General features: G+C 41.2%; 4 protein-coding genes across 4 annotated transcripts in view; 1 reads left to right on the forward strand and 3 right to left on the reverse strand.

The window, feature by feature from the left end:
• LOC135091218 (anoctamin-5-like) overlaps positions 1–4,202 on the reverse strand; it is a 67,109-nt gene extending 62,907 nt beyond the window's left edge. Inside the window, exon 1 of the mRNA XM_063988662.1 lies at positions 3,773–4,202. Within this exon, the coding sequence (XP_063844732.1) occupies positions 3,773–3,830 (58 nt within the window). The 5' untranslated portion in view covers positions 3,831–4,202. The remainder of the gene's footprint in view (positions 1–3,772) is intronic.
• A 136-nt stretch (positions 4,203–4,338) lies between these two features.
• On the reverse strand, positions 4,339–8,687 carry LOC135091436 (33 kDa inner dynein arm light chain, axonemal-like). The gene is made up of 7 exons (XM_063989084.1): positions 8,535–8,687; positions 8,193–8,238; positions 7,058–7,228; positions 6,730–6,882; positions 6,255–6,400; positions 5,407–5,604; positions 4,339–4,617 (listed from the first exon to the last, which is right to left on the reverse strand). The coding sequence occupies exons 1-7, from the start codon at positions 8,616–8,618 to the stop codon at positions 4,570–4,572; spliced, it is 846 nt and encodes a 281-aa protein (XP_063845154.1). The 5' UTR covers positions 8,619–8,687; the 3' UTR covers positions 4,339–4,569.
• Positions 8,688–9,034: 347 nt separating this feature from the next.
• Positions 9,035–16,699, forward strand: LOC135091440 (ER membrane protein complex subunit 2-B-like). Its single transcript, XM_063989088.1, has 8 exons — positions 9,035–9,165; positions 10,237–10,350; positions 10,942–11,092; positions 11,765–11,908; positions 12,447–12,603; positions 14,008–14,103; positions 14,586–14,683; positions 15,253–16,699. Exons 1-8 carry the CDS (start codon positions 9,138–9,140, stop codon positions 15,335–15,337), a joined length of 873 nt encoding a protein of 290 aa, XP_063845158.1. The 5' UTR covers positions 9,035–9,137; the 3' UTR covers positions 15,338–16,699.
• Positions 15,227–24,262, reverse strand: LOC135091438 (BRCA1-associated RING domain protein 1-like). The gene is made up of 10 exons (XM_063989087.1): positions 24,116–24,262; positions 23,443–23,600; positions 23,099–23,302; positions 21,479–21,929; positions 20,982–21,062; positions 20,227–20,423; positions 19,019–19,216; positions 18,447–18,559; positions 17,884–18,011; positions 15,227–17,769 (listed from the first exon to the last, which is right to left on the reverse strand). The coding sequence occupies exons 1-10, from the start codon at positions 24,245–24,247 to the stop codon at positions 17,437–17,439; spliced, it is 1,995 nt and encodes a 664-aa protein (XP_063845157.1). The 5' UTR covers positions 24,248–24,262; the 3' UTR covers positions 15,227–17,436.
• Between the last annotated feature and the right edge of the window lie 182 nt (positions 24,263–24,444).

Consider the following 24,444-nt stretch of genomic DNA (forward strand, 5'->3'; position numbering starts at 1 on the left):
GTTCTCTGTTAAGCCAGCCAGTCACTTCCCCTGCTCTCTACTAAGCCAGCCAGTCACTTTCCCGGTCACATTTGAAGAGAACCAGTCATCACTCGGTCACGGAAGGCGGTCACCATTCGCGGCCTGGCACCACGTCACATCATCACGTCACCACCAATCACCGCACACCACCTCGGAATGGGACGCCATCACTAGCATCGCCACCGCCGCACCGCCACACCACACCACCACAGCCTGGGGCACACGCGGCTGAAATGACGCATCTTACCTCCACAGCATCATCGCTGACGTCACCATAACACCAAATAAAACCAAAAAAAACTTTCAGTCAGTGATTTATAAATTATTAGTTTCTCAAGACTTTACCTACCCTAACCTAGCCTAACCTGACCTCAACTATTACTACTGCTGTCATTGATGGGGACTGTTTGCAGGAAGCACCAATCTGGCACCTTGAAGGATGACGTCACTCAAATATCACGTCTATAGGTCACACACACACACACACACACACACACACACACACACACGAGCGTCACACCAGCGTCTTGCGTCACATGGCTATTTTTAACAGTCTTTCAAAAAAACACACATATTATCTATGTAAGGAAAGAGCTAATTTTGGTACATGTTGGCTAGAATATTGAAACCTCGACTTTTTTTCTTTTTTTTTTTATGCAAGAGGGTCGCTGGCCAAGGGCATCAAAATTACGAAGAAAAAAATAAAAAGGCCCCTTTCAGTGCCAGTACATGTAGGGTGGAGTATTTAAACCTTTAAACCTTTATTTGTTGTTTAGTACATGTAAGTTAGGATATTTAAACCTCCACATTTTTTTCTTTTTTTTTTTCTCTACCTGTATTTAGTGCACTTAGAATGTTAGGATATCTTTTTTTGTAAGTCTTCTCTCTCTTTTGTTTCTATGTTTACTTGGGTAGAACACTTAGGATACAATATTTAGGTATTTTGATAGTCTTCTTTCCCTCTCTTTAGTTTTCGCTATTTAACACACTTTTGATAAAATATTTAGATTATTTATTTAATTAATCTTTTTTAGCCATATTTCGTAAACCTAAGATGAAATATTAAAATCTCCACTTTTATATGTTTATTTGTTTATATTTTTTATTTATGTATTTTAACTACAATTGGTACGTCTGAGAATATTTAAATTTATAGTTATTTATTTATGTATTTAGTTGCTTATTTATTTTTAGCTACATTTCGCAAACCTAGAATGGACTATTTTAATCTTCACTTGTTTATTAATCTGTCTATTCACTTATTTATTTCAAGCAACATTTGGCAAACCTAGGAAGGAATTGTCACGTTCTTTCTTGGCTATATTTAGCACACCCAAGATGAAACATTGAAATCTTTACTTTCTTCATAGTTATATTTGGCACTCCTAAGTTCAGATATTCGAACTCCAAACTTTTTTGTTTCTATATTTAGCACAAGCCGCTCCACTCATCCTGCTGGGCCCGGACTGAATCGCTTTGTTCTTTCATCAAGACTATGCTAAACCGTAACCAAGGTCACAAAAACATTCCTGTAAAGCCTGTTGAATGATCACTGAAATTAGGAAAACACCATTTTCTGGAAGCCACAGGTCATTAACTGGGTCCTCTTGGCTGTTTTCCCCACTGATGATGCAGAATCCTTATTATGAAATCTTCCTTGAAAATTGAAACAATTTCAACTACGATTTGCTAAAATTTCAGTACAGCTATGAAAATACCCTTAGAAATCCCATTGGCAATTAGAATCCTTGTCATGAAATTTTCCTTGAAAATTATAATAACTTCAAGTACGACTTGCTGAACTATCATTAGAATCATGAAAATACTCTTAAAATCCCCAACATCTTCCAATAAAACTTCCACAATAATTCCCTCTTAAACGATCGTAGAAACACCGTTAAAACCCAGTAACTTCCACACGAGCATCATGAAGTTTCAACAGAAGCATGGAAATACTTTTTAAAACTCCCCAAATAACTTCCATTAGAGACTGGTGAATTATTATCAGGATCACGAAAACACTCTTGAGAACCTTAGTAACTCACATAAAGGCTTGCTAGACTATTACTATAGAATCACACTTGAAAACCCCAGGAACTTCCTCTAGAGCTTGCTAAACTATTACTGGAATCACAACCCAATTAACCCAATTAACTAGAACTTGCTACACTCTAACCAAGATCAAAAAAACCTCATTCAAAACCCCAGCAGCTTCCTGTAAAGCCTGCTAAACTATCACTAAAAATCATGAAAACGCCATTAAAAAAAAAAAAACAATAACTTCCTGTAAACCCAGCAAAATTATTACTGATACCATTGAAAATCTGTATAGCTTTCACTTGAATCCAATAAAAGTATTCGATATAAGAAGCTGAAATGATTAATGATGCGGTCCCTGAGTTGGTGTTATGTTTGGTCAATAAATCAGTTACCCATAGCAATATTTACACAGTGCTTAGCGTTTTCTCTCAATCTTAAGTCCTCTGATAATGTTTTGTTCTTTCATCACGATTATTTTCAAATGCCACAGAGGTGATAAGCCACGTTTTTCAATGTTTCTTCTGTTATTTATGTAAAAATATTGTTAATCTATCACTAGAACGTAAAAACACACGAAAAAAAGATCGTGTAAATTCAACCAGAGCCTTTTAAAAATAATAGGTAAGAAAGCAAAGTGTTTCAGATTACGAGCCTCTGGAATGTACTTGCTCTCATTTTTCGTAAGATTATCAGATCAGGGAGGACATTCCAAACTCCCGCGTCGTTCTTCCATTCCTCTTCCTCCTCCTCCTTCTCCTCCTCTCCCTCCCCACGATCAATGGTGCCAATAACTACTCTTTGGCTCAGAATAGATTGCATCCCCACCTGCATGACGTCACCTGGCCTGGTACTGCACACACACACACACACACAAACACACAAACACACCAGTAAGAGAAAACAGAAAGCAATATCCAGATTTTCTTGGTGTCAGCGTGGAGTATTCATAAGGAATACTTCTGCGCAGCACTTCCACTAAAGGTTGCAGTTGAAGTGACATGGTTTATCAAGTGTGTTTTTTACGTTCCAGTGACAGATCAACAACATTTTTACATAATCAACAGGAGAAGCACTACTGAGAAATCGGTTAATCATCAATGTGGCCTTGGAAAATAGTCACGGTGAGAGAGGAAAGCGTTTTCGAATACGGACGTAAAAGGACACATCAAGAAACTTAACAAAATGAGCAGAAATAACCAGATTCTTTTGATGCCACGCATAATATTAGCATCGTTTTCGTTCGTGCAAAGGTTCGCATACTGAAACGCTTTCTTATCCTCTCGTCAGAACTGTTTTGAAAGGCCACATAAATGATTAACGGGATTTTCAAGTCTTTCGTGACTGAAGTGTTAGTTGAACAGGCTCGAGTGGTGTTACTGGAGGTTTTCAGGGGTATTTTGATGGTTTAACAAGCTCTGGGTGTTATTAACGGGTTTTCAGGGGTGTTTTCATGATTCAAGTGATAATTAGCTACACCTAGGGGAAGTTGTTAGTTGTCAAGGATGTTTTCATGATCCCAGTGAGAGTTCAACAAGGGATCATCATCATCAATGGGAGAACATCTATTAGAACAAGACTAATCATCTTGTCAGCCTCTGAAAAATAGCTTTAATGGGAGGACAAAGCGGTGCAGTAGTGTAGTATTATCCTCTCTCTCTCTCTCTCTCTCTCTCTCTCTCTCTCTCTCTCTCTCTCTCTCTCTCTCTCTCACCTGACAGACTGCCGCCGTCCCACGCCGTCCCACCTCCCGTCACGTCAGGGAATGGCATGGCTTCCTTCTTCACCAACACCACGCACCGTCACCGTCACCATCACCAGACACTTTACACTGTTACTGTTTGTTTCCAGCACTTTTTGTCCTTCACTGTTATTTATATTGTTTGTATGACGTAATGGAGTGCTTATCTTGTTATCTGGTTAGCTTGGGTTAGGTTACGTTTGGTTAGGCTCGGCTTGGTTAGGTTAGGTTAGGTTAGGTTAGGTCAAGTTAGATTAGGTTAGACTAGGTTATGTTATGTTAACCTAGATTTGGTTGTTAGGTTAGGTTAAGTTAGATTAGGTTAGGTTAGGTTAGGCAGCACACAGAGACGCGTACCTACCCCTTCAGGTCCAAGGTGTGCACTGGTGTGAATTGTCAACATTATCAAGTTGCTCTCACGCTACGTCGCTACACTGCCCGTTGCCAAGGTCATTCGATTGTGAACAGAAGAAAAGGAAATTGAATTTAAAATAAACAAAGGAGACAAAACGAGAAAGATGGAAATAAAAAGGAATGTATAGGAAATCTTTAAATGGATTGTATTCAAGAGAACATTCGATTTTGAACAGAAAGAAAACTGAATGAAAAATAAAAGAGAATGTAAAAGGAGAAAATACTAAGAATAAAAGGAAAGGGAAGATAAAAAGTATGTATAGTAAATCCTTATATAGTTTTGTATTCGAAATGCTAAATGTAATTAACACTTGGTTTTTTCTTTTCTATTTTACTACGGCACGGAAGTTGTGGCTTTATTTCTTGGGTTGAGTGGCTTGTTTGATAATGCTCTCCAGCTTTTTCTGTAACAAAAGAAGGAATAAAGATTAGTGTGTGTGTGTGTGTGTGTGTGTGTGTGTGTGTGTGTGTGTGTGTGTGTGTGTGTGTGTGTGTGTGTGTGTGTGTGTGTGTGTGCTCATGGTCATTTCTTATGATTTTAATATTTTCCTCATTTTCCCCCATCTCTGTTATTCCTAGTCGAACAAAACTTAACATTACATTTAGTATTTTTATTTTAGTATTTCAGAAAGCAAATTCTCCTTTTTACTCTACGTCACTCTCACTGATACACTTAAAAAGGAAAAAAAACTTACGTCGTTCCTTTTTCTTTTATTTTATATTTCTTTTCTTTTCACTTTTTCCTTTATTTCCCCTTGTCTTATCCTTAGCTTCGCTTCTTTCCTTCTCTCTCTCTCTCTCTCTCTCTCTCTCTCTCTCTCTCTCTCTCTCTCTCTCTCTCTCTCTCTCTCTCTCCTCTCTCTCTCTCTCTCTCTCTCTATATATATATATATATATATATATATATATATATATATATATATATATATATATATATATAACCTAGCTTAACTTGCCCTATTCTAACCCAATCCAACCCAACACAACTGTAGCACAAAGGGAAAAAAGAAAAATTGTCACATCTATCACACCGAACCTAACCAAGCCTAAGCTAACCTAACCCAACCCAACTTAACCTAACCTAACTTCACCTCACCTCAATCCTGGCTTTGGTCTCCTCGTGCTTGTCTACCTTCGTCTCACCCAATCTCACTTCCCTCAACCTAATGTAATCTAACATCACCTCAGCTCACCTTCAGTATTTCAATCCTGGCCTGGTGCACTCGCTTGGTCTCCTCGTGTTTGTCTGCCTCCGCCTGCCTCGCCTGCTGCGCCTCCTTCTCCACCTGCTCGATCTCCTGACGCAGAGAGCCCGCCAGGTGTTGCAGCTCCCTCACCTGGGCCCGCAGCTCCTCACATCTGGCGCCGACCTTCACCTTGTGCTCCTCCGCCTGGGTGTTGTAATTACCTGAGTCTCGTTACCTGTCCCGTTATTAGTGTTAACTACTGTGTTTTTTCATTATTTTTTTTTATTGAGGTTTTTAGTTCTGTGTTCTTTGTTTATTTGTTTATATATATATATATATATATATATATATATATATATATATATATATATATATATATATATATATATATATATATATATATATATATATATATATATATATGATTTTTTCTTCTTGTTTTGTAACTTACAATTATGTTGTTGTTGTTGTTGTTGTTGTTGTTGTTGTTGTTGTTGTTGATGTTGTTATTTTACTACTACTACTACTACTACTACTGCTACTACTACTACTACTACTACTGTTACTACTACTACTACTACTACTACTACTTCTAATACGACTACTACTACTACTACTACTACTACTACTACTACTACTACTACTACTACTACTACTACTACTACTTCTAATACGACTACTACTACTACTACTACTACTACTACTACTACAACTACTACTACTACTACTCTATGTATGTACGTATGTATGAATGTTCAGGTATTTATGTATGCATCTCTCTCTCTCTCTCTCTCTCTCTCTCTCTCTCTCTCTCTCTCTCTCTCTCTCTCTCTCTCTCTCTCTCTCTGTCTCACCATCAGGGCCTTCCTCACGCCGTAGGCACAGGAGGAGGTGTAGAGCCGCTGGTAGGCGTCCAGTGTCTCCCTGATCTCATCTCGCACGCGGTACAGCAGCAGGCCTCTCTCCGCGCAGTTAATTGTCACTTGCCTGATCAGCTCGTCTGTCCCCGCCACCACCGCCACCACCAGGCAGGTAGTAGTGACAGGTAAATAAATAAATAAGTAAAATAAAGTAGAAAATAGAAGTAGAGATCTAAGACTGGATAGATAGATGGCTGACCACAGAGATGATTAACCGGGTTCTCAAGAGTGTTTGTCCTGTTAATAATATAAAAATTATGTTAATTTATCAATAAAATCATAAAAACACCCTTAAAAACACTTGTAACTTCAATTAGAGCCTTTTGAAAGCAGTGGAGGGGCGACGCGAAGGTGTTTCAAAATACGGGCCAGAGTGAGGCAGCCAGCTCTCACTCGCTCACTCACTCACCGAAGCACTGGGTGTAAAGCTCCCTCCTGACGGGGCAGATCCCGGTCTCGAAGGCTGACTGCTCCTGAAGGCGAAGGTCAAGCTCCTCCTGAAGCTGCTGCACGTCGACGGAGGTGGCAGGGGTGGTGGACACGGCCTGCACCCAGAGCTGTCCTGCAGGGGGTGGGGAGGGCGTTGGTGATGCAGGAGGGAGGAGGAAGAGGAGGGAGAGGAAAGTAGGAGTGGCGGTGAGGCGAGGGAAGAACTGTGCTCTCTCTCTCTCTCTCTCTCTCTCTCTCTCTCTCTCTCTCTCTCTCTCTCTCTCTCTCTCTCTCTCTCTCTCTCTCACCTTCCTCCTCCCATTCCCTCGGCGGCAGTATTAAGTTCAGGATCTCCTCAGTCTCCTTCTTTCTCAGCTCGTGGAGGGGCGGCAGTTGCAGGGAGGGGGCGGGGGTGGTGCCCAGGGGTCCACCGCGGGGCAGGGGGCCACTCAGACCCGGGGCGCTGGTGCTGCTGGTCTCTGGGGGCACAAAGGGCACAAGGGATGTCAGTAATAGACTCTGTACAGTTACGTTAAGGAGTCATGTCAGTGTTCAAAATGTTTCGTGAGGGTTTGTGATTCCTCTTGTGTTGACTGTGCATGGCGAAGGAAAATATGTACAAGTCGGGAGTTTGTTTTATGTCATGAGTGGGTGCGTACAATTGCTTAAAAAATGTAATGTTATATTCTGAAAAAAAAGGCCAAAAATGCTTCGTGATATTTTCTTACATTACTTCTCGTGCTGACTGTGCATGGTGGAGGAAAATATGTACACGTTGGGAGTTTGTTTTATATAATGAGTGGGTGTGTACAGTTGCTTAAAAAATGTAATGTTATATTCTGAAAAAAAAAAAAAAAAGCCTAAAATGTTTCGTGAGATTTTGTAACATTATTTCTTGTGCTGACTGTGTATGGTGAAGGAAAATATATACACGTTGGGAGTTTGTTTTATGTGATGCTTGGGTGCGTACAGTTTCTTAAAAAATATAATGTTATATTCTGAAAAAAAAGGCCAAAAATGCTTCGTGATATTTTGTTACACTACTTCATAAGCTATCACGGTATATAGAAAAATGGTAGTAACAAATAGATAATAAATATGTACACGTGCAGAGTATGTTATTTAGAATGCTAGGATGTGGACAGTTCGCCCAAGAGATAATATATTCTGCAAAACGTTCCAAATATTTCGTAAGCTTATATTACAATCATATTTCAAGTATTAGATAGATGCGCAAGTCAAATAGGATAAAATATTAAAAAAAGACCACAATATAAGTACAAAAAAACATTCTATAACATTTTTTCTCGTCTGTGTGAAAATAAGATAGACTCAAATGCCAATGACAGGGAGGGAGGTGAGCGCCGAGTCCATGCGAAGCTGTAGCCGTTATAGAGTATGCACCAACTTTACATTAATTAACGGACACCTGCCCTGACCCACCTGAGATGTCCGTGGGGATGCCGTCCTTGAGGCTGAGCTGCGGGACCTGTGCGTGGAGAGGGAAGAGACAGTCACCTCACGGGGCAGGAATGCAGTGTGCAGTGAGGGACAGAAGTCATGTACCAACCCACACTCCCTCCTACTATTAATGTTTTATCTCGGTGGTTAGTCGCTTGGTGTACTCAGACTCCATCATTTATCCAGTTTTCAAAAGAGACTGTCAAATAAATACCAATACAGTACCAAAAGCAGAGGGTACTGTCAGCAGGGGACTTCGAACTGTCAGTACACCAAGGGGAAACTGTCATCAGATTAGTATCGTCAGCAGAAGAGAAACCTCACCTTGTCAGTCTTGTCACTTTTCTTGGTCGTCACAAGGACTGGCGTGTCGTATTTCACTAAGGAGTTTATCTTGTTTTCTGACATCGCGACGGCAGCGTGGTGACCGTTGCCATGGAAGCTACGGGTGCTTTCAGGGATCGTCTTTATATATTTACCTACAAGACTTTTATTGACAAGGAAGTGGAGGAGAAAAAAGCAAATAAACAAAATAAGGAAAAAAAATAAAGAAGTAAATAGATCAAGAAAATTAAGATAGGACGATATTTTGCAAGGATCTTCTATCTAAATATATCCTAGAAAAATATTTCATAAGTAAAATATGAAAAGAAACAAGAAAAAATAGACACGAAAAGTTGTATTAGAAATTTATTATCATTATTGCAATAAAGAAGTATTTGGAGACAATAAGCTAAACCACTCATAGAAATTGCTTATATAATACTCCATATTTGTTTTCTTTTACTTAACGTCCTTATTTTTAATTCTTATACTATCTATCAATATAAAGACTGCTTATAAATGTCACTGTCACCCCGCTGTCACCCGTGCTGTCAGCTGTCACGCCAGGATCAAGATTACCGGCAGTAGCAGAAGACAACCAAGATGGCGACGCTCGATCTGGACTGGGAGGGTAATATTTGGCCTTATTTACACCCATTACGAGCATTGAGAGGAGCATAGAGGCGGTAGAAATAGTAAAGGGAGGTGTAGGAGGGAAGGGGGCTATTATTAATATTACTTCAGAACCGTATCCTTAGCTCTCCACGGACTGCCATATTTGTTTGTTTGTGTGTTTCCAGGGCAGGAAGGTTATATTATATGGTTTATTGGTGGTTTATTGTTATATTCGCCATTACTGTCACTCTACATACCTACAATACCTCATACTTGATATACCTTGACTTAATCTTATCTACCTGAATCTAACCTAACCTAATGTAACTAATCTTTGTATTATTATTTATTTTTAGCGGTAAATCTTATCAGTAGCATCTCCTTATATTTTTATCATCCCTCCCCAGCCCCCCTCGATCCCTCTTATCTAACCTGAACTTAGCCTAACCTAACCTAATGGGAGGGGCGGGGCTACACTAACCCTCAAGCACCCCTGACCTAACCTGACCCACTTTAAGTAAATATTTTGCTGCCTGGTTAGATGCTATTGGTTAGATCACCCTTTTTATCTATTTTTTTTTTAAGTCTTTAGTTCTATACAATTCTTCAATTTTTTTTTCTCTCTCTCTCTCTCTCCCAGTGCATAAGTCTCCACTCACCTTCCCTCTCACTATCCCACTCACTCCCTTCCCTCTCAATATCCCACTCCTACACCTTCCCTCTCCCTATCCCACTCACTCACCTTCCTTCTCACTATCCCACTCACCCCTCTCACCATCCCACTCCCTCTCCTTCCCTCTCACCTTCCCTCTCACCATCCCACTCACCACTCCATCATTCACCACCCTACATGGCACCTCACTAACATTCCCTCCTGTAACACAACCCACTCACCATCCTGTGCACTATCCCACTCATTATCCTGGTCACTGCTCATGCTCCCACTCACCAGTCCACCCTTACCCCTCTCCAGTCCACCCTTACCCCTCACTATCCTTATAAACCCCTTGCTACTCATGCCACTTATAATCCCTCTCTTTTCACTGCCCCTCTCACCATCCCACTCATCACCCTACTCCCGCCACAGAGGTGCGGGACCAGCTGCGGGCTTGGCGGGAGGATAATACGCGGCACAGTGAGGAGGTTGTGGACACGTGGGAGCACTGTCTTAAGCACTACAAGACCAAGTTGGGCGATGAACGTACGTACATACACACACACACACGCACGCACGCACATATGTACTTTCTCTCACAGGCAATGTAGATGGTTAATATCGCTTAATAATAGTAGTAGTAATAGTAATAAAACAAATAAGTGAGTGGTCTGATGTATTTTGCATCTTCTTTTGTTTATACATTGGTGATGGAAGGTGTTGTTATGGCAACTAATGTTTATTTATCTTCTTTCCTCCACTAAACTCATATTTGTTATCTCTCTTTCCTCTCTTCTTTCCTTCCTTATTCCATCTCTCCTTCTTCTTTTGCTGCACCTCCTTCATTTATTCCATTTTACTCATTCTCTTATTCTTTTCTTCCCTTCCATCCCACCTGTTCCTTCATACCTTCTGTCCTCACTCTTATCCATCCCTCCTTACTTCCTTTCCTTCTTTCCTTCATCTTTTTGTCCCTCTTTCTTATCTACCATCACTTCCCATCCATGCTTCCTTTCCCTCAAACACTCCCATAACCTTCCTCCTACTCCTCATTTGTCATTATCTTCATCTCACCCACACTCACTCCAACTTATCCTTCCTGCTCCTACACAAACACACACACACACACACACACAGGCTGGATGGTGGAGGAGCAGGTGTTCGTCGCCGGCCTGGACTGCAATCGCCTGGACATTGCCGACCCTTGTCTCATGGCCCTCAATGAACAGTTCCCAGGGTCTCTCAGGGTGCGCAAGTTGAGGGCCATGAGATTCGAGGCCTTGGAGAAGTGAGTGTGGTGGTGTGTGGTGGTCTGGGTGGTTTGGGTGGAGGTGGACTGTGTTAGGAAGTGTGGTGTGTGATTGATGAAGGGCAGTGTGCTAGTTTGTGTGGGGTGAAGTGTGGGTGGTGGATGCTTAGGTGGGTTGAGGGGATGGGGGAGGGATGGGGGATATCAGTGGGACAAGGAAAAGTGACAGGGAGAAACATAAAGTTGTGAATGCTTAAATGGTGTTGATAATAATAAGGCTTACACATCAGGTATAGTCTTTTACATAAGTCAGATAATTCAGTGAGAAGATTGAATGAAAAATCTATAAAGCATGGACATAGCACACATACACATACACACAACAAAAATCACATATAACTATAAAAAGTAAAATGCTAGTAATAATAATAATCGTAAAAGTAAAAAAAAAATATATATATATATATATATATATATATATATATAACCATCTATAAAACAAAATACAGATCACACATTACCAAAAAAAGTTAAATGATAATAATAATAATAATAATAATAATAATAATAATAATAATAATAATAACAATAATAATAATGATAATAACAATAAAAACTTCAGAATCACCCACAATACACAACAAAAAGCACCACCAACACCAGAAAGCACATTAATATAAACTCACCACCACTTCGCCTCATCCACCGCAGGTTCGACGAGGCCATGGAGGTGTACGACAACATCATCCGCCAAGACGAGACTAACTCCACAGCACGCAAACGCAAGGTGGCGGTGCTGCGAGGCCAGGGCAGGATAACGGACGCTATCAAGGAGCTGACGGAATACCTCAAGCTGTGAGTGTGGCGGTGGTGGCGCTGGGGATAGTGTTGGTGCGATAGAAGTTCATTGGGGTGGTGATTGAGTCTCTGCAGTGTGGTGTGGTGTATGATGAGGGGTAAGTGTGATGTGGTGTGTGGTGAAGAGTCTATTAGGGTGTGATGTGGTGTGGTTAAAAGTCCATTGGAGGGTAAGATGTAGTGTGGTGGTGAGTGTGGGGTGTGGTGTGATGTGGTGTGGTGGTGAGGAGTCAGCAGTGTGTGATGTGAGGTGGCCTGTGTCATTGGGGAGGTAAATGACTACCTCAGACTGGTAGTTTCATATTCCTCTCAGATAAAAATAGTAAGAGAAAGAGAGAAAGATTAGCAATAAAATTAATCTTAGCAGTCTGATGATCAACAGAAAAGTGGGAAAAAATTGTTTATTTGTTTTTTCCCTTTTCCATCTCCTTTTATTGCCATTCTCTCTCTCTCTCCTGAAAAGAAAGGATATCATGAAGAGAAAGGGGAAAAAGCAGCAAGTGTGGAAGTAACAGTGAGGATGTTGGTGTTGCAGGTTCATGTCAGACAGCGAGGCATGGCAGGAGCTGTGTGATCTTTACCTGAAGGAGGGGGACTACAGCAAGGCAGCCTTCTGTATGGAGGAGCTCATCCTGTCCAACCCTCACAACCATCTCTTCCACACGCGATATGCTGAGATTAAATACACTCAGGTCAGACAAATGCACATACACATATATACACTAATTCTATCTTAATTTCAGTCTTTTGTTTTCATCATGATAGCAAATTTAGACGATAGGTTGCATATGTTAACAAGTTTGGCAAAGTATACTCAAAAATATTGTCTGGTTCTGTTTTACTCATTCCATCACTGTTCTCTCCACTAATACAAGAATTAACCAGTACCTTCAGTCTTTCATCATTCTCACTGGTAAACTCAGGAATTCTCAGCCTGTTTGTTTTTCTTCCCTTCATCTCACTAATGCAAGAGTTGATAGCTTCACTTTTTCATCCCTGTCACTGGTAAACTCTTCAAACTCCATCTTTATTTGTTTCTTCTCTTTCTATGACTTGATCTGTTTTAGGTGAGGAAAATCAAGATACCTGTTTAGTTAAATCTTGTTAGGAAGGCGTTTCCTGTGTTAGGATTACAGTGTTTCTCGTATCTTTATTGTAAGGAGAAAATTAGTTTGTTACTCTAATGCTGAAATAATGTGTTTCCTCCCATCTCACTCTGAAGGGCAAGGAGTACAGAGTAGGTGAAGAGTGACTGGTGCAGTAGTAGTCAGCAGCAGTAGTCCTTTGGCTTCCTTGGCTACTCGGTGCTTGTTTCGTGCCATTTGAGTAAGCTTGAAGGTCGGCAGCAGTAGTCTTTTGGCTCTCTTGGCTACACTGAACTTTTATGCCCTGTTAAGTAAGCTGTAGGTTCAGGAGGTACAGGCAGCACTCCACCACAGCACCACAAGGCACCACAGCGCATGCCACCTGCTGGGCTTCCAACATATGTAGAATATGACTTTCAATAAAGAAACATTGTTGTATCATATAATAACAAAGAACTTGGGAATTGTTGAATGCCGCGACACTTTCTACCTTATCTGCCAGAACTTTATTGGCTGTAATTACAATACGTCTGGAAATGATCAATGTGCTGCTGCATTTTTAGTGACGTGCAATGCTCATGAAGAAAAGAAATAAGTAAATACATGTATATAAGCATTGTGTGGAAAGGAGGGTTGTTTGTCAGTGCTAACATTCCTCAGAAGTATAGTTTTTGGCTGGTAACTTGTGGATGATCATGCACTCATTCCAAATTTTTGTGGTTAAGTGTGGAGGATTTTGATTACACTCTTATGAGACCAGTGAAGATCCACACCTTGGTATCTCTCCATCCCAGAGGAACAGTAGCAAGAGACAGCAGTAGTAGTAGTAAAAGTAGTTTACTTGAAGAAGGCAGGAATAATGATCTTGTAAATATGTATTAATCACTTCTTTAAGTTAATCCTGGGTTGCATTTTTCCATACACTACATGAATCTAACACACACACACACACACACACACACAGACATGCAATATATTGTGGTAATGTTCTGACAAGCATGCGTATTGCAGGGTGGTCTTGACAACATGGAGATTGCCCGGAGCTACTTTTGCCAGGCAGCCAAACTCAATCCAGGCAACGTGAGGGCTCTGTACGGCCTCTTCATGGTGAGTGGGAAGGTGGGCCGAGTGATGGATGGTCAGGACTCAGGATGGGTGACGACAGGATAGTTTGGTTGCTGATGGGACAGATGTTAAATAAACTATCACTAGAATTATGAAAACATTCTTGAAAACCTCATTTAATTCCAATAGAACCTGTTAAACCATCAATGGAATCATGAAAACATCCTTGAAAACTACAATAACTCTACTGGAACATGTTAAACCATCACTGGAGTTGTGAAGGCACTTTTGAAAACCACAGTAACTTCCAGTCAAACCTGTCAAAAGTTGTGAAGATAAGCCACCAAAATAAACACCTCTTTTTTTGCAACTATATCAATTACTTGGTATGGATACAACTATTATTACATGTTCCACTTTCTCTCTCTCTCTCTCTCTCTCTCTCTCTCTCTCTCTCTCTCTCTCTCTCTCTCTCTCTCTCTCTCTCTCTCTCTCTCTCTCTCTCTCTCTCTCTCTCTCAACAGAGCTGTACACAGGTGCTGTCCTCACCCAAACTCAGCGCCCAGAAGAAGAAGGAGACACAGCAGCTTGCAACCTGGGCCCTGAAGGAGGTGTCTGAGAGGTAACCATCTTACCCAGCCTTACTGCTCTAGACTTACTACTTACTCTCACCCTTTTCTGTTCATCTTACAATTATGACTGACTTCCCATCTCTTATTACACTACCCATATATAAGTTAAATTGAGACAACACAAACCCCTGCTTCACTCCTTATCCTTTTCTGTCCACCTTGCAGCTATGATTGACTTTTCCCATGTACACTACTCATATATAAGTTAAATAGCCATTGAGGCAACATAGATCTCTGCTTCACTTCTTGAATTCCATAACTTGAACTCCCTTTATTTATTTACTTCTATCATTGACAAGTTGTAGTGAAAAATAAACAATAGCACTTATCAAGTAAAAGTAGAGGAAGTCAGAATATTAATGGTATTTTTTGTCTTAATGCCTCTGTAAATAACTTATTGATTCATTGTAGGTGAGGTGAGAGAGCCTCCTGTTTACACACCCCAAGTCCATTCACAGTCCAGCTTAAGGTCTAGATCACCACCCACAAAGCACAACTAGCCAGAACACGCACCTATAGGAATTAATATATCCTTTATTTATTTTTTTTTTTATTGCAGGTACTCCAGATGCAGAACAAATACAATGGATGGCTCAAAGATCCTGGAAACTCTGGGAGCATTGAGCATAACAGATAAAGCATGATAGTGCCCTTAATCCTTCATGCCTGTGTGTATGTGTGTGTGTGTATATGTCTGTGTCTGTGTCTGTGTAGTGTGTGTGTGTGTGTGTGTGTGTGTGTGTGTGTGTGTGTGTGTGTGTGTGTGTGTGTGTGTGTGTGTGTGTGTGTGTGTGTGAGAGGGAGAAAGACAGACAGAGAGAAAGACATTTATTCTGTTTTGTATCATAGGTTTTGAAATATATAATGTGTATTGTCAAAAAAAAAAATAGAGCCCCATTTTATACTCCCTTTCCCAATGCAAGTATTGATAGTAGTGTTGTCTGGAGGAACTAGTGAGCGAGAGGGACAGAGATTAGAGAGATCATGCAAGGTCAAGTCAGGGTCAGGGTTTATACAAATAAGCTGTAGTTGTTGGTCACACTCTAATCATTCCCTGGTATAGCAGGAAGGTACATTTGGTGATTAATTCAAATAATCTTGCCAAAACACACAACCATGAAATGCAAAATCAAAACTGAGAAAAGTTACTCTGCTACCAGAGCCATCAAGTCTCCCTCTTGATGAAATAAATGCTGCTGAGAAACAAAAGGTGAATGGTGAATAAATGCATAATGAATAAGTGCCAAAAATGCCTTTATATTAAGCAAGATGTTTTTATGAAGTCAAAACAAAACACTAGAATATTTCAGTGATGCATTGTTTCACAGCAGCCGTTTTTCAGGGGCATGTTTTTCTATGATGAAAAAATACTTAGGAAACCTGTGGCTGTGGCAATGAGCAGCAGTGCTGGCATGTACAGGGTGAAGAGGTTCCTGTGTTGCACCCATGAGGAATGTGGTGTGTTGGAGATGTTACACAATAGTGTTGCATCCATCGTGCTCTTAGCTCTCCTACAAGTGTCTTAATCATTCACTACCAATTTGTCCCTCACTCTCCTAACACCAAGGAAACCAAAACCCCCACACTTTTGTTCCACAAGACTGTGCAAACACACAAGATGTCGGACATCCATGTCTGTAAAACGTGTTTTGAATCCACATTTGTAGTTGTCATAAAAGATGATCTACACGTTTACCAGACAAAAAGAGGGTGTTGTGGACGTCATCTCTGTGTGTTATTTCCTTTGACTCTCCACACTGTCCCAGCCTTGTGAGTGTGTGGCAGTGCTGCCCCTCCAGCACTCCCGACCAAGAAAGGTGTACATAGATATATGTATCTATATTTATTTTAATGCATATTATTTGCATTTTAAGGACACTGACGTACTGTTAAATTATTATAACCCTTAAAGATATACACCATCAATAATATATTGTCCAAAACACTATTTTTATCATAGAATAATGTCTACACTAATAAAAATTTAAATTCCCTGCATACCATAACATTGTCTGGATAACCACCACGACTGCCGCGCTGTGATCAGACACCAAACGTTTAGGCACACTGATCCAAGTGTTGCCGGGCGGCACTAACACTTAGAAAACACGTTACTGTATTTTAAGGTTTTGAAAAGAAATATTAAATAAACTAGAAATACTACCTGGAGACAGCAATATATAATATACTGATAAAATTGTACATATGTAAATAGCACATAAAACCACTGTACAAGATGGAACCATAACACTTTAACTTGTTTAGGAAAAAAAAGTGGAGTAATTTGTGAATAATGAAAATATGAGTGAATTGATCAGGTAGTGAGTGTAACAAGACACTGCACCTGACTAAGAGAACACAGAACAAGAAGTTAGAAAATTAATAATAAAATAGTGAGAGTAAACCAAGAAAAGAAAGTCCATAAAACAGAAGTAATGGAATGGAATAAGAAAACAAGTGAGAAGAAATAAACTCTAATGAACAGTAGACAGACTGACAAGAGAAGGCCACAAAAACAATAGTGACAATGCTAAAAACAAATAAGATCACGAAACAGTACAGAAAATGACAAAAGAAGAGAAAAAGACCACCTAACGGAAGCAACAGAAAAGAGAAGAAAAGATCTACTAAAAATAACATATCTTTCCTTTCTCCAACACTCTTCACCAATGCGGTGTAGGAAGGAATCACTAAACCTTTCTAACTTGAGCAGCATGAGCATGTGTGAGACGGCACTGAGGCACTACTTGACTGGAGGAGGCAGACTGAAGGAATCAACACAGGAGTGAAGCCAACTGAGGGGCAGAGACTTGAAGTGGTTCATGTCATACTTGAGCTGTGGCTGTGAGGGGCCATCAGGATAGATGATGTAGTGGGAACAGTTGCCAAGGGGACCATCAGGGGAGGCGTGGAAAGGCACCTTATGTTCCTCCTCCAGTATTGCTTCAGCATTGGGTTCCCTGGCCAGCACTGAGCCGCCCCCAGCACGCACCAGTCCCTCCACCTCCTTCTTGCCATTGCTCCCAGGGAAGGTACCCCAGAGGAACATGTGACAGCCACTGAACAAGCCTGGGCGCTGCAACAAAGACAATTGTTTTGTAGGTATTCAAACAGGCCCAGATGCTGCTACAAGACAACAGCTGTGCATGTTTACAGAGCATGAGTCCCTACCACTGTCCCCACAACTCACCATCCTCTCAGAGTTCTTCCTCCCCAGTGATGGAGCTCCAGGGGATGTGGGGGGTGAGGGACCACAGCCCAAAACCTCATAGTCAACAGGACTCACTGCTGACTCAGTCTTCAGGCACTCGTCCATCCCTGAGGAAGTAAGACCATAAGTAACAACAAAAATAAAAAGGAGAAATAAAGACAGAGAAAAGAAGGAAGAATGAAATTAAGAGATGAATCTCTCTCTCTCTCTCTCTCTCTCTCTCTCTCTCTCTCTCTCTCTCTCTCTCTCTCTCTCTCTCACACACACACACACACATACACACACACACACACACACACCAGTAAGATAAATAAACATTCAGATAAATAAACAAACTCAGACTGCCCCTGGCATGAAGACACACACACACATTCACCACAATGAATAAATATACAAAAGACACCACCATACTTATATCACTCAAGATAGTTATCACACACACACACACACACACACACACACACACACACACACACACACACACACACACACACACACACACACACACACACACACACACACACACACACAAGGTGACTTACAGGCATGAGTAATAATCCACTTGCCGGCTGCCACCCCCATCATGTACTTGGCGGTGCGTGTGCTTGCCAGACGCTCTGGGGTGCAGTCTGTAACTACATGTGTCACCTCAGGGCTGCAACGACATACTGGGTATTATTACTCCTCTCATACTCTGTCCCCATGTCCACCTAGCAATCAACAGGCAAAGGGCATAAATTGAAGAGTGTGATCTTGCAAGAGAAAACACACACACACACATTCACACAGAATAGGTGTGTGGTGTGAACAGGTACACTGAGTGAGGGAAAAGTTAGATAGGAATTTGAGCGTCCTATCATGAGTACATATAAACCTGAACATACTAACCCTGATCATCTTCCAATAACTTTCAGAGCAATGTAAGTAAAAACAAATAAATAAGATAAAACAGAAAAGTGCAAGAATGGGAAGTTAATTTTGTCTTGTCTAGGTTACAGAACTATTTACAATACAAGTATGAAAATAAGCATCTAAAACATACAGGACTGGAAGAAGTTGTCTAGCTGAGAACATGAAATACCAGCAGTTATAAGTGAAGACAAGACTTGCGCACCTGTATTCTGTCATCAGTTTGACACGCAGCATCCTGGACAGCGTCTCCAGCTTCTTGGTCTGCTGGCGGGAAAGTCCAGCACCCAGCAGCACCATCTTCTCCATCAGGGGGAGTGAAGGCCGGGGCAGTGATGGGTCTATGGGCGTGTCAAGCGCTGAGTTGAGCTCCTCCGCCCCTCGGCATTTTGTGGCAAGGTACCTGGTGATGGGCGGTGATGGATGGACCATCATGGGTTGTAATTGGTGATGGACGATGGAAACAAGAGAGAAAAGTTACAGTATGTCGGAACCAGTCTTAGTAAGCACCTACAGTAAGTCACTCACCTATGTTCATGCTATAGTACTGTCAAGTCATGATCTAGGATATAAAACTACTGTACCTGTTAAAAAAAACACATGGAGGACATAGTAAATGAAAAAATGAAATAAATTAGTAATGCAAAAAAAAATCTCACAATGAGAATGTACAGGGGCAAGAAAAGCACTGCAAGCATCATAACCACCAAACGATGATAATCAAGACCGCCGTAAATCGAGGACTCCTTGTAAGTAAAAGAGGCTTCTTCCATTCATCTGCAAGTGTATCTGAGAACCAATTTTTTTTCTTAGGTCAAAGGAAGATGATGATATGGTGGATGACAGGAGGTGATGGTGAAGTTGTAGTGCCGTGGTTCTGCATGACTGAGTGTGGAGTCAAGTTTCGATGCAGTGCAGATGATGAATGTAATGAGGTGATATGTAAGGTAATTTCCATGATAAACAAATGCTAGACAAATTAAATCAAAACCTGTCTATGAAAAATTACCTATCACCTCTTAAGAAATACCAATATTCAACAAAAATTAAAAAAGACCAATCTAAAATGCACACACTACCAATGAAGAACTAACACTAAGTCTCTCAAAAATACAGATACATAAAAACAGCAATTTCCAACAAAGACATCAACCAATAAGATTCAAAACACATGAAAAATGTATCAATGAAAAACACTTATTAAAATTTCCCTGACGAAAAGTACATAACAAAACACACCCAAATCTGAAAAAAAAATAAATAAATCTATAACTCCCTAAAAAACATAAAAGAAAAAAAAATTAATAACTCATTGAAAAATATAAATATACAGTCATTAAAAAAAAAAAAAATTCAAAACAAACCAAAACCTACACTGGAGAAACTAACACCCACAAATAACACAAGCAGTACCTCGGTGTGTGTCCATACAGGTTCCTCACAGTGTCATCAGCTCCCCAGGTCCTCAGCAACCTCACTAGCACCACTTGTCCCTGAGTCACAGCATCATGCAGTGGGGTCTCATTGCTGCCTGCCATTGGGTCCACCACAGCACCGTGATGCAGCAAAAGCCCAGCGATGTCCTCAAAACCATGGCTACAAACTTCATGCTGTTGGGAAAGGTGCTGGTTGAGATGTGTGTGTGTGTGTGTGTGTGTGTGTGTGTGTGTGTGTGTGTGTGTGTGTGTGTGTGTGTGTGTGTGTGTGTGTGTGTAGGTTAGTTTGGGTGTGTGTGTCTCTGTCATTTACCAATGCTCATGGTGACTGATCTTCGGGTAAGATTGAGACCACTCACACGTCACACATCAGGGCAGCGAGGCCAGAACCCCTCAGTTTACATCCCATACTTACTTGCTGCTAGGTGAAGAAGGGCTATACATTAAGAGACTCACCCATTTCCCTGTATGTGAGTGCAATTGTGACTGTGTATGGATGAGTCAGAGGTCATGAGTGGGCATTCTCATAAATGATCAATTGTAAATATGGGTCGGTGAGGGAGTGACTGTCAGTTTACTTGAAAGAGTTACTGAATAAATATGAGTTTGAGAGTTATGAATTACTTAAAGAGTGAATAAAGTGAATAAAGAAATTAATGATTGAACAATTAGGTCAATTAAATATAGAATGAGAGTGAGTCTGTGGGGTGGTGCAGCACTGGGCATACTCACCAGTGGAGTCCAGCCTGCATTGTCCTTTGTGTTAGGATTGGCACCCTCTGACAGAAGCTGCTCCACCTTCTCCTTGTCACCCTGCAATAAATGTTTACCTCTTACCTACTGGTATTTACACAGGACTGAGTCAAGCTTGTAATGTGTCTGTCAAGGTCTTTCTGGGTCTGTCTGGGCCTGTCGGAGTTTGTTGGGGTCTGTCATTGTCTGTCCACATTTATCATGGTTTCTAAGGGTCTATCTGTGCCTGTCAGGGTTTGTTGGGGTCTGCTGGGGTCTGTCTGGATTTGTCAGGGCCTGTTGGGATCTATTGGGAGTTTGTAGGGGTCTGTCAGGGTTTGTCAGGGTCTGTCTGTGTCTGTCAGGGTCTATCGAGACCTGTCAAGGTCAGTCAGGGTCTGTTGGGGTCTGTCAGGGTGTATTGAGGTCTGTCAGGGTCTGCCATTCTCAAATCTATGTGACCATGTCCTACTTCTGTTCCTCCAGCTGGTTCTCACCTTAATACAGGCCACATGTAGGAGAGTTTCCCCCTTGGTGTTCCTTCTGTTGATGGCCACAGTCTTGGGGCTCATCCCTAGCACACTCAGATCAGCCACCTTGGGGAACTTCTTTGCCTCTGCTACTGGTGTGCTTACTTTGGGTCTTTTCTCTGGTCTGGAGGTCATGAGCGAGGTGCTGGCTTGGTCTTGGTTGCTAGTTTTGTTAGCTGGAGTTCTCTGCGTAACCTTTGCTTTCTTCTTGGCCTTGCTCTCACCCTCTGCCTCCCACCCCTTGCTCTTCACTGCACTCTGTTTGTTCCTGCTATTGTCTTGGTTGTTGTTGTTGTTGCTGCTGTTATTGTTGTTGTTCGTCATGGTGATATCCCCAGATATTTCTCTCAGGGGTGTCGTGGGCTTCTTCCCTCGCTCTGGGGTACACAGGCCATCAAGCACCTCGGCATCATCTGTCCTGGGGAGGCACACACATTACCAAACATCCCACAGACTAGACACTAAACACACATCACTACAGACTCATGTCACACCCTGCCTGGCAGCCTCTTATGGAATACCACCACTGCCACCAGTATGATTTTTTTTTTCTCAATGTAAGAGGGCCACTAGCCAAGGGCAACACAATTAGGGTGAAAAAAAGGTGCCAGTTCCCAAAAATATTACTGAACAGAAAAGTCAATTAACAGAGGATGATGCCCAGCTTTGGAGCACCACTGTAAATGTTTAGTAATGACATTCCACACATACATACATACAGCCATGTTGCTGCTTAGAAAACTATTTGGTAATTTTTTACAATAAGAACAAACTACATTTCAAATAAAGAACTATGATAATCATAAGTTTTTTTGTTTTTTTTTAAGATAATTTTCAGCTTAAAACACTTCAGAAATACATCATATAGCCTCTCCTACACTCATCCCCCTACAATCTTGGGGACTGGTCAGGAGGCAGGGTTTATGGGAGGGGAACATGTAAATGGTCATTTTAGAATACTTGAATGGAGATGATAGCTTAAAAGAAGGAAATCCTAAGTTAACCTGACTTAACCTAAGCTGACCTGACCTAACCTAACCTGATGTAACCTAAGCTGACCTAACCTAACCTGATGTAACCTAAGCTGACCTAACCTAACCTGACCTGACCTAACCTAACCTGATGTAACCTAACCTGAGCTAACCTAACCTACTGTAACCTGACCTGACCTGACCTAACTTAACCTACCTGCATCACCTAAAAAAAAAATTCCCAATGTCAAGGAAGCTATTAATCAGCAACAAAAAATTGAGTAAAGTTTGTCAGTATCCATAAAGGTAATCAAAAACAATACCCCTAAAAGTGTAGAGCATTATGGTCCTTGTCCTGGCTTCCACCTTTACTGTTGTTTAAAAGATTACTCGCTGCTCATTTGGGGGTCAGACTATTTGATTAACCGTGTATTATTACTGATAATTCATAAAATGCTTACAACACACATTCCACAGTATTTTACATCAGGTACATGTTTGTCATCATCAAATATTTTATTACACTGTGGTGTGTTGGCATGTTTGGAGCTCCCTTCTATTGGAGCTCATCCTGCTATAAGATCCTGGTAAGAATGTAATTTATGTACACACTCACCTGTTGTCATCCCCAGAGATGAGAGCCCGCAACTCTCGGCACGATTCCACAAGGTCGCTGATGATGCGATCAGATTGCATCTCACAGGGCGGGGCAGGAACCTTGCAGAGAGGGCAGGTGCCATTCTCCAAGCCTTTGGCACAGCACCGGCAGAAGTGGTGGTCACATCGCCCCAAGCACTGAGGGTCATCTGCTACCTTGCCACTGCAAAGACACAAGTCGTTAAATAGGACACACAGGAGCACAGGCGAATACTTCATGTGTACGTGTGTGCGTATCCTCGCCTGGCTACATCCCGCTCCCAACACCCTATAACACACACTGCACCGTTACATAGCACTCACCAAACATTGCAGTGTAGTAATTTTTCCAGTTCACCAATGGCATCGAGTGAATTCTTCCAGTCAAAGAGCCTCAAGGCGTCCATGACACACTGTTTGTTTACGTTCGTCTTGCCGCCAAAACTTGACCACGTGGGAGCTTTCGGCGCCTTATGCCACTCCTTACACAAATATTTTTTTTACCAGATATAATAAAAAATACTAAAGATTATAAATAAATAAAACAGATGATGATAGCAAACAGGAAACCGAAAAATTATACTGACAAATGCAAAGACAATGATGACAAAAAATAAATAAAAACTGAGATAACCATGACCACGAGGAATGAAGAAGGGAATGTGACCAGACATAAAAAGATACATAAAAATACTCAAGTCTAAGAAATATATGCAACAGAAAATGACAAGAAGGAAAGTAAATTTGGGGTCGTCTGATATTTTAAACACTTCTGCGCCACACTTCCATTAAATAGAAACTGGTCTACTTGAAGTTAAACGGGTTTTTAAGGGTGCCCTTTTTTTATGGTTTTAATGGAATATTAATAAGATTTATACATTATTAACTGATGAAAGTGTCTTGAGAACCCGCCTAGTCATCTCTGTGGCCTTTGAAAATAGTCGTGGTGAGAGAACAATGTTTCACGGCTGTAACTGCGCTTGGCCTCGGTGCTCACCTCCTTCTCATTTGAGTCTGTGGTGGATGATTGGATGATGCTTTTTACCCAAGGGCACAGGGCCACTGGGACACTCGGGTTTTCATAGTTTATCTCCTCCAGTTTCCCCAGATACCATTTATCGAGCAACATAGGGAAGAATGAACAGTAATAGCCCCATCGGGATAAATTTTGAGCAATCTGCCAGGCAATTTGGCGCAACACATTCGAGCTGGGCCCACGGATTCGTAGTCATGATTCAGCGGGTAGTTTCAAGGCACTTCTCCAGTTCTGGATTACCCTTCTTGGCTCTCTCCTTTCAGAACTGAAGTGAGTCCTCAGATGTTTTT

This window comes from Scylla paramamosain, chromosome 37, assembly GCF_035594125.1.
Source record: "Scylla paramamosain isolate STU-SP2022 chromosome 37, ASM3559412v1, whole genome shotgun sequence".
NCBI classification, from domain to species: Eukaryota; Metazoa; Arthropoda; class Malacostraca; order Decapoda; family Portunidae; genus Scylla; species Scylla paramamosain.